Source organism: Thermochaetoides thermophila (assembly GCF_000221225.1).
Source record: "Thermochaetoides thermophila DSM 1495 unplaced genomic scaffold scf7180000011806, whole genome shotgun sequence".
Taxonomy (NCBI): domain Eukaryota; kingdom Fungi; phylum Ascomycota; class Sordariomycetes; order Sordariales; family Chaetomiaceae; genus Thermochaetoides; species Thermochaetoides thermophila.
In genome coordinates this window covers 1,087,820-1,100,238 of record NW_006383023.1, presented here as the reverse complement: position 1 = coordinate 1,100,238, position 12,419 = coordinate 1,087,820, and the positions used below count along the sequence as shown (strand labels likewise).

At 51.0% G+C, this 12,419-nt stretch overlaps 5 protein-coding genes across 5 annotated transcripts; 3 read left to right on the top strand and 2 right to left on the bottom strand.

Moving 5' to 3' along the window:
* Positions 1–1,350: 1,350 nt before the first annotated feature.
* Positions 1,351–1,666, bottom strand: CTHT_0003380 (uncharacterized protein; the record flags this gene model as incomplete). The annotated part of the gene is made up of 2 exons (XM_006690822.1): positions 1,351–1,394; positions 1,477–1,666. The coding sequence occupies 2 exons, from the start codon at positions 1,664–1,666 to the stop codon at positions 1,351–1,353; spliced, it is 234 nt and encodes a 77-aa protein (XP_006690885.1).
* Positions 1,667–3,192: 1,526 nt separating this feature from the next.
* CTHT_0003370 (uncharacterized protein) lies at positions 3,193–4,952 on the bottom strand (the record flags this gene model as incomplete). The annotated part of the gene is made up of 3 exons (XM_006690821.1): positions 3,193–3,345; positions 3,399–4,281; positions 4,339–4,952. 3 exons carry the CDS (start codon positions 4,950–4,952, stop codon positions 3,193–3,195), a joined length of 1,650 nt encoding a protein of 549 aa, XP_006690884.1.
* Positions 4,953–5,304: 352 nt separating this feature from the next.
* Positions 5,305–6,250, top strand: CTHT_0003360 (NONE-like protein; the record flags this gene model as incomplete). The annotated part of the gene is made up of 4 exons (XM_006690820.1): positions 5,305–5,335; positions 5,406–5,866; positions 5,935–6,157; positions 6,222–6,250. 4 exons carry the CDS (start codon positions 5,305–5,307, stop codon positions 6,248–6,250), a joined length of 744 nt encoding a protein of 247 aa, XP_006690883.1.
* A 973-nt stretch (positions 6,251–7,223) lies between these two features.
* On the top strand, positions 7,224–10,038 carry CTHT_0003350 (uncharacterized protein; the record flags this gene model as incomplete). Its single annotated transcript, XM_006690819.1, has 4 exons — positions 7,224–8,359; positions 8,419–8,622; positions 8,715–8,736; positions 8,905–10,038. 4 exons carry the CDS (start codon positions 7,224–7,226, stop codon positions 10,036–10,038), a joined length of 2,496 nt encoding a protein of 831 aa, XP_006690882.1.
* Positions 10,039–11,389: 1,351 nt separating this feature from the next.
* CTHT_0003340 (uncharacterized protein) lies at positions 11,390–12,223 on the top strand (the record flags this gene model as incomplete). Its single annotated transcript, XM_006690818.1, has 1 exon — positions 11,390–12,223. The coding sequence occupies one exon, from the start codon at positions 11,390–11,392 to the stop codon at positions 12,221–12,223; it is 834 nt and encodes a 277-aa protein (XP_006690881.1).
* Between the last annotated feature and the right edge of the window lie 196 nt (positions 12,224–12,419).

Sequence of the window (12,419 nt, the reverse complement as noted above, 5' to 3'; positions counted from 1 at the left end):
GCCTCATTTTCCAGCCTCGGCCTGCGCCCTGTACCTCGGAAGTTTTCTCCGACTCAGACGTGATCTTCCATGCTTTCCAACATAGTTAGAAACGATGAAAGGATCTGCGACATTAAACGTTTGAGCATGTGAGCGGTGAGGGTTCATGACATGTCAGGTTTTACCCGCAAGCTTTAGTGTTTTTTAGAACGAGGCTGTCGTGCATCGGAACGTTTTGTCAAAGTTCCATCGAGCACTCAATGTTCTACTGCGCTCTCAGCTCAGCAGTGAGATCTGAGAGCTGGGTAGTTCAGATTATGGTGCAGTCGATGGTCTCTGTGTGTGGGAAACAGCAATATTCCCGGATTCCACCTCGATCCGGAAATTTGGGACAAGCTTTGCGCTTTTCTGCAGTCTGCAGACAAGCACATGCCATGCTATCGGAGTAGACTTGGACATTATGCTTGTTGCCCTCGTGCTATCTTTGCACGACCGGTAGCCTGCAGCCTCACAACATGCAACGTGCAGAGAAGAACCATGGACGGTATGTAGAACAGAGTACCCAGGGCCCCGTTTGAGAGCCATCCCAGTACCGTCGAGCAACCTGAACGTTCCCCAAGCAGCAGTGCTCGCCCTAACAACCCAAAGCCTGGGTTGGTCTTGATGTTGGTGATCATGTGACAAGGCATAGTTGCTCCTGCATTTGCTGAACCGCCTGGCTGCTGAATCCCGAGTCTTTCGGTTTCGCTGCTGAAGAGCTTATCTTGAGTTCTATCCAGCATATTCAGAGATACCGAGAGACTCTTGAGATCTACATACATCCACACAAGCTACAAGCCACTGATTGTTTCACACACTGATACCTACCAAACTGCGGCAATACCATTTTCACAGACTGCCGTTTGGCCGATCCATGGCGCAAGTCTCTGAATAGCGGTGAAGAAAGTTCGGAACTTGGTGTCGGGCGTTTTTTACCCACCCCTGGAGCCAAGATTCGCCCCGATCGACCCAAACCCTGGTCTCGATCCAAAGATGTTGCGTAGTGGGCTTTGTCTCATGCCTGCTTTACCCTACCCACTAGATCGACGTTGATCCGGTTCCCGATCGTCCGTCCATGGCGCCCCCGTCGATCACGAAGGGAGGGGTCTTGAAGGGGCTTCCTCCTGATATGACTCACCTCCATCCTTCTCTGCTTGTTTGCTACCTTCCATTTGTCCACTTTAACATTGGATGCCGACCCGAAAGATGGCAGCGGCCGGGCCGGATCAGACAATGTCGGTGTCCGCCACCGGCAGGGTGAAAAATACCGAGTAACGTGGAGAGCCTGCTTGTTTGCCCCTTCTACCCTGACCTACGATTTTTTTTTTTCACTCACCGCCCCTCCCCCTCGTTGTCAAACCTTCCCACCAGAGCCCCTAACAGTTGCAGCTATCAGTCACCCCGCGCTGAAATGAACTCCCACATACCCTCGCTCCTCTCATCATACCTGAACCTTACCTAACACGGCCCCGCTCCGAGCCAAGATACCTGTTCGTGCACGTCCCACGCCGGCGCCTTGGTTAGCGTGGGGTCGCTCGTGGGTGGGACCACCACCGTCTTGCCGCCGCGGCGCCGCGACGCCGCCGGGCTCGACGATCAGATACCCGATCGGGTGGTGCTGGGGTGGGGAGATGATGCGAACGGGCATTTTTTGATCCAGATTTCCAGTGTTTAGAACTTGGCTGCCGAGTCGACCGTGCGCAATACAACACAATCACTTGGGCTTCACTGCGGGGGACGGGGGTTGATGAGGGCAAGGGTCTTCGCGGAATGGCTCGTGGGAGGTTTGAGTAAGAAGATAGGAAGGCTGGTCCTCACGTGGTTAAGGTGAGGAGGTAAACATTAGATGCGATGGGACTGCAGGATCAACGTGAGGGGTGTGATTTCAAGTGGGAGCTGCATCCTGTGTGTTGCCACAATAGTACATTAGGTGCGAGTGCCTTAGCCTTTAGGTGCGAGGTAAACCGTAAACTTCCATCAAATTAGTGTTGGAGATGCACGGGTTACCCAGAACAGACAGGCCTCTCCCTCTTGTTGGGAGTTGCAGGATTGATACGTGCCTCCTTGTTCATGATGAAGATGACTCCTACCCCCCTTTCATGACAAAACCAGGACCGTTTCTTGTTTTAAAAAAACCGTGGGAAGAGTTCAGTCAGAAAGTAGATGGCTGTGCTCAATGGCTGTATGCAATTACTTGGCTCGGTCCAGTCAGAAAGCAAGCACAGTGAGGACGATTCTAGCTGAAACATAAGCCCTGCCGTAATCATGGGTAGAACATTGCGGAGATAATCCATCCGGGTCATTGAGTTCGTAACATAGCATCTAGTGCTTGCTGTCGATCACTGATCTTTGATACTCTGTAACACTGTAAAACGACTGCAATGCGGTGGCTGGACAGGTATCGTTGTTCTTCTGGGATCAGGTAAATCATCTTGACTATTGCAGCCTGAATCTACAAAGCTTGAGACTGAGAAGGCAACGACATCCTTAGTGGCGCAGCAAAAAATGTCTTTGGGTTTTCAGGGCTTATGCCAAGGACACCAACGGCAGAATATCCACCTCGTCTGCTTCTCTCCCCCAAACGGTTCTTAGCTGGCAGAAGGAGTGTTTAGTCAATACAGTAAGCGAGGCATATAAGAGTGAATGCCCTGTGAGTAAAATATTGAATAAGAGGTGGGCTTTTCGTAGATGTTGAGGCCTTGATCCCGAAGTTTAGGTAGTTTCGGCCGGCGGTAGGAGATTGTCTTGCTGGTTGAAACCCACTTGAATTCGTGCTTGATGGGCCAGCGGAGAGAAAGTTGGAGGGATGAAGTGGCACAGTTCTTGACTCAGCCTGCTCAAGTCAGACCGATCTTTGTCCTGATCAAGGGTCTTGAACTTTGTTAACTACTATCACAATGTACCAAACAGGTGTTACATAATCACGGCAGTCCATGAACGTAACATCAAGGCTGAATGAACATAAATTTTCGACGGAGGGTTCTATCTGGTTTAAAAAGGTGAGCTGTGTAAAATTGCCTTGCCCTTCCCGCCTGTTCATTGTAAGATATATATAGCAAAGCTTGACTGTCATGTGAATGAGCTACCAGGAAATAAATATGGACCAGCAGAGCAAACTAGGACAACTAACCCGTGGGTATCAGGTATATTTTTCAACAACTAACAAAGAAGTATCTACGCTGAGCCGGAGCCGAAATCCCAAAGACTAACAAGCAGACTATCCTTCTTCTCCTCTTCTGGAGCAGCCTTTGTGAATATATGCTTAGGGATCATAAACTCGATGACAGGAGGCTTCTTGACCTCTTTCGTCATCTCGGCCTCAAGAAGCTGCAAACCAGTTAGCGGTGATTGTATCTGCTGAGGAAAAAAAGGAAACTTACACTTCCGTAGGAGTGGTCCAAGAAATCTTCTAGGTTGTACGCCTGCTTGGTAAACTGCTCCGAAATAATCTTACAAATGGTGGCCACGTTCGGGTGATAATGAGACTGTAATTGCACAATCTCCCATAGACAGCTGTCGATAGCACGAGTTTCCATGGGATCTGTCTCATTTGGCAGGAAAGGATCATCCAACCCGTCCTTTTCCAACTTCTCCCTCTCTTCTTTTGTTCGCGGCACACGATGCATCATGAACGTTGTAAGTGGGTGCTTCTTGAAAAGATTGTAGAACCATGGCACGATAACAACGATCGCACTTGGCGGGGCGTTGAGTGCCAGGCGGGCCAGACGCTTGATGAAACTGGCTACCAATACAGCAGGCAAGTGGGTAGATGCCAGGAAGGTGTCGAGAAGGCGGAAAAAACGGGACCGGTACTTGGAGTGGAGGATATCGGCGTCAAGTAGCGAGTAAAGCTTGGTGTAGAACTCAGGGTAGTCGAGGTTTCGTTCCTGAATCAGATAGAAAACGCCAGAGAGAGCCAACAGAGAGACGGAGCCGCCCGAGTTGTAACAGTCCGTCAAGAAATCCATCAGCATCTCCGGCTTAGTAAACCAGGGAGCTATCGAGGCTGACATGACTTCCAAAACCTTCTTCCTCTGTTCCTTACTCAAGCCCAGGTGCATGAAGGCTAACCAAGCTTCTTGTGCTTGCTTCTTGTGCTGGGAAAGGGAAAGGAGGGGATGCTTCTTTTTTGGGGGGCGCTCGATAAAAAAGTTCTCAAGGGAGTCGTTTGATTCTGGGACATCCTCAATAGAGAGCAACAGATTAAAGACGTTGTTTCGTACATCTTCATCAACCGACTGCTCTCGTTCTGTCAAGAAGTGCCTGTATAACGTTAGTACCAGTAAAAACCAGCAACTAGAGATACGACGGCGAACGTACTTGATAGCTTCGAAGGTGTAAAACCGAATATCATCATATTTCTTGACAAAATTCTCAGAGAAATGCCCACGCAAATGCTCAATTGGGGACTCGAGAACAACGGCGATGATCTCCAGGAAAAAGGAACGGGGGAAGATGGCTTCTTCACGGTCCGTCAAGTGTTGGGCTTGCGCTTTTAGAACGGCCATGGCAAGAACAAGGGCATGGACAGCTAATTTCTTGCTCTGAAGCATTGAGAGCAGAACACCGTCATAGTCTGAGAGCCGGTCGCGCAGCCAATTAATAATGGTAGCATCCTTCTCTGAGATATCTTTTCGCTTCACCAGGCTGCCGGCAGCCAGCAGGCGAACGAAGACACGACAAAGTGCTTCGGCTGCAGCTAAACTCCACTTTGGGTCTTCATCATGTTTTTGCGCGAGCTCGATTAGATTAGCAATATTGTTGTAGTGCTTCTTGGATTCGGCGATCTGCTCTTCGAGGTTTTTGATGTGCTGCTTCTGGGCTTCGCTGTCGCCGTTGCTAATAGACTTCCTTCTTTTCTTGCCTTCGTCTTCATTCTCCTGGCGTTTCCTCTTGGTAGAGGCCTTGGTCACGGTCTCGACGGCGCTAGGCATTGCAATATGAAGGCTACGAAACCACAGCTCTGAATCCTGGTTCGCCGTGGCGTATGTCGCGACCGCTGCGCTGGAAGGAGTCGCTGTGTCGCAAAATTTAAGTGGGGTCTTTGCCAGTTGATGGAGCGACAGCACAAATTGGTTCCAGATGGGAAATTTCAAGGCTGCCAAGATTCAAAAAGCTGCTTATCGGCTATCGGAGCCCGAGAAAGTCAACTTTAACATCACGTGACATGCACGGCAAAGAGCCGGGCCAAGGTATTCCGTTAAAACCTCAACTCGCACTTGGCGTTCCTTGCAGCTCCCGACAACGACCCAGCCCCGTCACCCGCTTGATATCCCGCACCTCACAATGGCGTCGCGTCTGGCGAGAAGTGCTGTCGGTGAGTGAGAAACCGTGCTTTTCGCCGGCCAATTGACCGCGAAAACAGCCTGCTGACCTTCTCCCTCCAGGGGCTGCCCGCCTTCGGCCGACCATCTCTCCGCGCACCCTCCCCGCAGTCTCGTCCCTCGTGACGGCGCGCAACCAGTCGACCCAGTCTAATGTGCCCACCACGGACCCAAAGACCAAGGCACAGTCCATCATCGATGCTCTTCCTGGTAGCAACCTGCTGTCTAAGACGGCCATCCTCTCCTCCGCGGCCGGTCTGTCCATCTATGCGCTCAGCAACGAATACTACGTCGTGAACGAGGAGACGGTCATCGCCTTTTGCCTACTCAGCGTCTGGACTGGTCTCATCAAGTATGGCGGTCCTCTTTACAAGGAGTGGGCTGAGTCGCAGAACAACAAGATTAAGAACATCCTGAACGCTGCCCGTGCCGACCACACCCAGGCCGTCAAGAACCGCATCGAGGACGTCAAGCAGATGTCCGAGGTCGTCGAGATCACCAAGTCCCTCTTCGAGGTGTCCAAGGTAGGCTGAGACGAGAATGCTGGGTAGCAACGAGTAGACAAAGTGGGATGCTGATAGGTTGCTGGTAGGAAACCGCCCGCCTAGAGGCTGAGGCCTATGAGCTGGAACAGCGCACGGCGCTGGCCGCCGAGGCCAAGAACGTTCTGGATTCGTGGGTTCGCTACGAGAGTCAGGTCAAGCAGCGCCAGCAGAAGGAGCTCGCCGAGGCTGTCATTGCCAAGGTGAAGAAGGAGCTGGAGAACCCCAAGGCGCTGGACAAGATTCTGCAGCAGAGCGTGGCGGATGTTGAGAGTAAGTTCCTGAATATGCCACATGCCAACATGAGGAAAGAAGAGTCTTGCTAACACTGCTCAAGGGATCTTTGCCTCTTCCAAGTCTCAATAGACAGCTGCTCTTTAAAAGAGTTGCGCATCAACGCGAGATTCCCTTTGTATCAGTGTCGATACACAACCATGTGCCATAGTCCAATGCGAGTGCCTTCATGATGGCAGTAGTATTGGAAGTTTTGTGAAAAGGTCTCTGGGCAAATCCAACTTTGGTGGGGATCGGCCTCCCCCATTCCACAATCCGTGCATTGCAGTACAGAGAGGGGTTGAAACCCAGATAATCAGCTCGAGTAGACCCATCTTGTACTGCCGCAATGATCAAAACAGTATCAGATACATGGTTAGTCATTCAGAGCGAACTTTGCACAAGCCTGCTTTCCTCCACGGAAAAGGAACACATGTGATGCTCATGCTGCAGTCCACCCACACCATTGCCTCTGCTTTTTAAAAGCTGACCCGTGCGCCATTTAACTGAAGCCAGCCCAGAATGCGGTATGCCTGATGCTTAATTCAACAGCAGTCAATCGCTTTGATGACAGTGAATGGGAATAATGAGCCTTTTGAGCAGCCAGCTGTCTAACAAGCTGCATGCTGAGCTACCTTCTACCTATCCACTTATAGGCAGTTTGGTTTCCTGAGGCGGGTAGGGCTGGATAGTGGAGACAGAGTTTCACATTCATCTGAAGTCAAGCTCATCGTTCACTTGGTCAAAGCTGCCGCAAGGATAACAATCTTGCAAATCATCTTGATCTACATCCAACGGATGATATCATGTGGTCACAGCATCCATTGGAGCTGTTGTTTTTGGCATCTGCCAACAACGCAGAGAAAATGCCAATGGAAGACCCCCCGCCTCATATATTTTCTCGAACCAATCTGGTCTCTTATCTCTCTGTGTCAGCGCTGCTTGGCGTGTTGTTGCCATCGATCGCCAACCCTAACTTCTTGCTGAGACAAGCCACGTAATCAGAGGAAAGCAGCTCGCATTTCACAAACTTCAGAACGAAGCCCAAATTGAGAGATAATCTGACATGAACAACGGTCCGGCTTGGCCGCCGAGCCCTAGCCCAGACATACCAAACTACGGCAGCATCATTGACAGCAGCAACAGCCAAAATAACCGGCATGACGATGAACCTCGGGCCGTATATCCTGACTCCGGCACCGGACGGGCCGGCCCCAGTGCGACTGTCAGGCCTGGCGCGGGATCACATGCAATTCGCATCCAAGAACCCCTCGAGCGGCGACCGTTGCTTACCAGCTCCCAGCGCGCCGCCTTTTCGCACAATCTTGAGGGCGATGTCTTCAGCTGTTACAGCCATGGCACCGACAGAGACACCGTCGCGGCACATCACCGATTGCCCGTTTATACTAATATCCATCGCATTCGCCGCGATATCATTTCTGTGGTTGAGGATTACCTCTCATTAGAGCAGCTACGCGATGTACGGCTGAACGTGTCCGTCATCCGACCCCTCGTGGACAAGTTGTATGAGCAAGATGATATCTCCATCGTCTACTGCCTGCTGGTCAATCGCGCCCAATTCCTTAGCGAGCAGTCGCACCTCAGCAACCGCCAAAATGTCAATTACACTCGCGCAATGTTATGCGAGCTGATTGCTACTCGCATACTGCGCCGATTCCACGAAGACAATGAAGGCCCAAATGGCCTGCTTGTGTTGGCGCACGTCTTGATCGCCGGCTTCGAGCCGTTCCAAAACGCCCCTGAACATGTTCGTGTGGAAGCTGGAGCTGCAGCGGCGTCGCCACATCGGGGCACAATGCCTGCCCTGGAGGTCGCCATCCTGAGTGAGGCTCGTGTTTTCCTGGCCAGCACGGCGTGTCAGAAGATCGTGGATGCCATTTATGATGGTCGCATCGTCTACACGCCGTCCAGTTTCATGGACATCCTTCCCGACCGTTACAAGCAGAGACCCATCTCGCTCTACGACCCTCGGAAGGCTCCTTTGCTGAACCAGTATCGTCTTCTGGTGCCGCGCATCCGGAACTACCTTGAAATCGGCCAATTCATCTTGCTCTTGTGTCTGTACTTGTTGTTTATGGGCGAAAGAGATGGGACACGGCTAAGCAAGCTCGAGGTGTGTTTTACTGTGTATGCTCTTGGCTGGGTGTTGGATCAGTTTGCGACATTGCTAGAGCATGGATGGTATGTAGATCCTGAATTATCGGCTCTTGCCTCCAATTGGCTTGCTAATAGGCTTTCAGGGACGTTTATGCCCAGAATCTCTGGTCATTCCTCGATGTCACATTTGCGCTCATCTACTGGGTTTACCTCATGATCCGCCTTTACGGTTGGTTGGCTGGCAAATCGTCTTTCGCTCAGCAGGCCCTAGATGTGCTGGCTCTGGGTGCCCCAGTGCTGGTGCCGCGTCTTGCCTTCAACATCCTCTCAGATAATCTAGTCTTTCTGTCTCTGCGATCAATGATGTCAGACTTTGCCCTGCTGAGTCTGTTGGCAGCTTGGTGCTTTGTGGGGTTCTTGCTTTCTCTGACCTGGTTAGGGAATGGCAACTTCTCGCCGGCGTAAGTGTCGTCAGGTTCTTATCAGAGTTGTCTAAATACTAACAGGTTCACAGAACCATCAGTAAATGGATGATATATATCTGGTTTGGCCTTGATGGTTCAGGCATCCAACATTCAGTTGGTCCCCCTCTTGCTTTTTCACACACATGTGGCCACTAACGATATCAGGTTGATTTCCATGAAATCCTCGGCCCGTCCCTAATGGTTGCTTTCGCCTTCCTCGGCAACACTCTTTTCCTCACGATTCTCGTGTCGATGCTTTCAACAACCTTCAGTCACATCGCTACCAATGCGGCTGCGGAGATTCAATTCCGCCGAGCTGTTATGACCCTTGAGGGAGTAAAGGGTGATGCTATCTTCGCCTATCCGCCGCCTTTCAACATCTTGGCCATCCTCTTTCTGATGCCTCTTCGAGCTATTGTTTCTCCTCGTTGGTTCCACAAAATTCACGTTGCCAGCGTACGCTTGATCAACTTACCGATCCTGCTTCTAATTGCACTCGCCGAACGCCGCTCGCGCTGGGCTCCCTTCGCCAACGCTAGCACTTCCAGCGGTGGAACAATCCCGTTACTCTCCCGCACAGCAACCCTCTCTCTGTCAAAGTACCATCAACTACATCCACAACCGACTATTCGACTTCGTCGTCGCTTTTGGGATCGTTGGCGAATCACCACACACAGCGATATCTCTACGGTCTTCGAGGTGCCTGTGCCTGATTCAGTGCTCAACGAAATTACTGCTGATGATGATATGACCCGCCACCTTATTCGCCGGCAGTTTGTCGCTCGAGGCCCCGGTACGCCGAGGGAGAACTCCTCACCTATTATCCGTTCTCAGGAAAACCAGCAATGGCAATACTATGAGCAGAACCAACGTCGCCAACAGGAGATCACTGGCTCCGGTGTTACTGAATCGCCCACGCAGACGACGGCTGATACACGGCAGCCTCAGCCATCTCGTCGCAGACTTACCACTCGGCGTGATAGCATGGCGCCGTTTCAGACTCTGCGACCTGACATGCCCGGCACTCCGCTTGACACCGACCCGGAATCGACGATGGAGGGGTTAGGCGTTAACATTGCAGACCATGGCGATCTGGCTGCAAGAATGGATGCTCTCGAAGAGGGCCTGAGACGGCTAGAAGTATTGTTGGAGCGGCTGGCAACTGAGCAGCGGGAGAAGAGCTGTAGCCGCTGTGGCCCTTGCTCGGATAGTGGAACGGCGAGGCAGCGTAATGACGATGAGGACGAGATGGAAAGAAGGCGAACTAGGCCTTCCGTGGGAAATTCAAGGCAGATGTGAAATGTGTTCTTACTTTTGTGGGGGCATAGGTGGCATGTTATCATGGCATGACAAGGTATTGGAGTTCGGGGACACATGCTTGTCAAGTTAAGTCCCATTTACAAAGGATCATCTAATTGCAAGTTTTCGGGGCATTTATCGTTTGCCAATAGAGTGCAAAGACACCTGCTTTGAGTCCTTGGGTATAAAAAAGCAGCGCAGCCGACAACGGTCCTTCCGCCTCCCAGTCTCACCGACATTGAGACTTTGAATCCTTTACACCCCCAGTCTTTGACCACTGGGAAATCTGAGCTAACCACTGCCATCCCATTGCAATTCTATGTGCAAACGGAGCTTCGCCATTATAGAACCTGTGATCCAGAAGACAGCCCGGTAGAGAACCAACCATGTGCCAAGTCACCCATTACCTTGACTTTCATTGTAAACACAGATGGGCCGTCATCACTGACCCGTGTTTTCCGGGAATGGGATTTAACAACTGCCCAGAGTTTCGCAATGCACGATTGAAGCCGCTGCCGCCGCGGCGGGTGGCAAAGGGCCAGCCTTGCCCTCAGTGGTGAGTACATCCCAATCGCACAATTTCCGTTATCTTGGCCTTGTATTCGTCCATGGTAACTCGTATTGATGTTCTCGATGACAGCGATCTCTGTGGTAATTATGACAAGAACATGATCAGAATGGTCACTGGTATTCGGAATGGCTTTCGTTGGGGGTTTGGACCAAGCAAGGACGACCCGGGATGCGACATTACCTGTTGTACAATGTGAGAGACGAAGAGACCAATCTGCTAAGCTCCTATCTGGTATCATGGATTCAAAGTTGAGCGGGCCAGAATTGTGGTGGATCTAGATCCAAGAAGCGTTCGGAATGAGATCCTTCACCCTTTGCTGATGAGTATCATTAATCTCACTCAGAGAAGGATATTACAACTGAGCGAGCCATTTCTTGGCTTCTTATTGACCTCTAGGTGTTTAAATTATTTATTTCCGATCTGCGTAGAATTATTCCGGTTCGCCAAGGGAAAAGTGATACAGGGACAGTTCGGCGACAACTGAAGATCATCTCTGAGACTTCGAGTAGTTGGGATTGACTTCACACCTTTTCCCAAACAACATGGCAATATATCTCTTCCCAAACCAAAACCATTATTATTCAGGCTCGAGGCTTTCCTTTCTCACCGGTTTTCAGTACAAAATTCCGAAACTTCGATTTCTCAATCATTATCGTCACGTGCTCCACTCACCACCTTCACAACTCGCCAAATTTTCCCAGTTACATCAAACACATCTCACACCTCCTATCCCACCAGAACACTACCTGTCCTTCAAGCCAGCCATTCTCATTACCAACCATGCTCCCAACACCATGCACCTCCCATGTCCCATTCGATCGGGTTTACGAACCGGCAGAAGATTCCTTTCTGCTCCTCGATACACTCTCATCACCATCTGAAACGGCTTTCCTAGCCTCTCGCTTTCCTTGCCAATGTACTGAAGCAATAACAACGCCTTCACCATTTACCGTTGAAGTTGGCCCCGGTTCAGGAGTGGTCCTGGCATTTCTAACCGCTCATGCGCAAACTCTGTTTTCACGGCCAGATATCGTCACGCTGGGCGTTGACGTGAACTGGTTTGCTTGCAAGGCGACAGGGGAGACGGTCAGAAAAGCGGTTAAGGAGGCCATGGCTCCTAAGAAAACAGGGGCAGGACAAGGAGAGGGCAATGGATACAAAGATGGGACTGGCTATTTTCTCTCCGCGGTGCAAGGGGACCTGACGAGCGCCCTGCGCCCTGGCGAGGTGGATGTATTGGTGTTCAACCCTCCCTATGTGCCAACCGATTCGGTTCCAGAGGTATTCCCCACAACTACAACATCATTAGCTACAGGGAAACCGACAACAACGTACGAAGAAGACTCTTGTCTGCTTGCGCTATCCTACGCGGGTGGAAAGGACGGCATGGAGGTTACCGACCGGTTGATTGCACAGCTCCCGCAGGTGCTGTCTTCTAGGGGTGTCGCATATTTACTCCTTTGTGCACAGAATAAGCCTGAGGAAGTGAAGAAGAAGATAAGGAGTATGGAAGGAGGTGGCCCTAATGGATGGCGAGCAGAGACGGTTGGGACAAGTGGGAAGAAAGCTGGATGGGAAAAGTTGCAAATAGTCAGGATATGGAGGGATATATAAGGATACGAGTAGGTATAGTATTCGCTGCGCGCATATGAGCTTGCAGGGGCCATTTATATGAGGTATAGATTATGAATGATGTTTATGCTTGAGAGGTGGTCGAAGTTCATAGGGACCAGCGGTGTCCCTCTCGACGAGGACGGCGCTGTACACTGTGGGACTTGACCGGAAAATTTGCCCGCAGTGACCCGTCTGC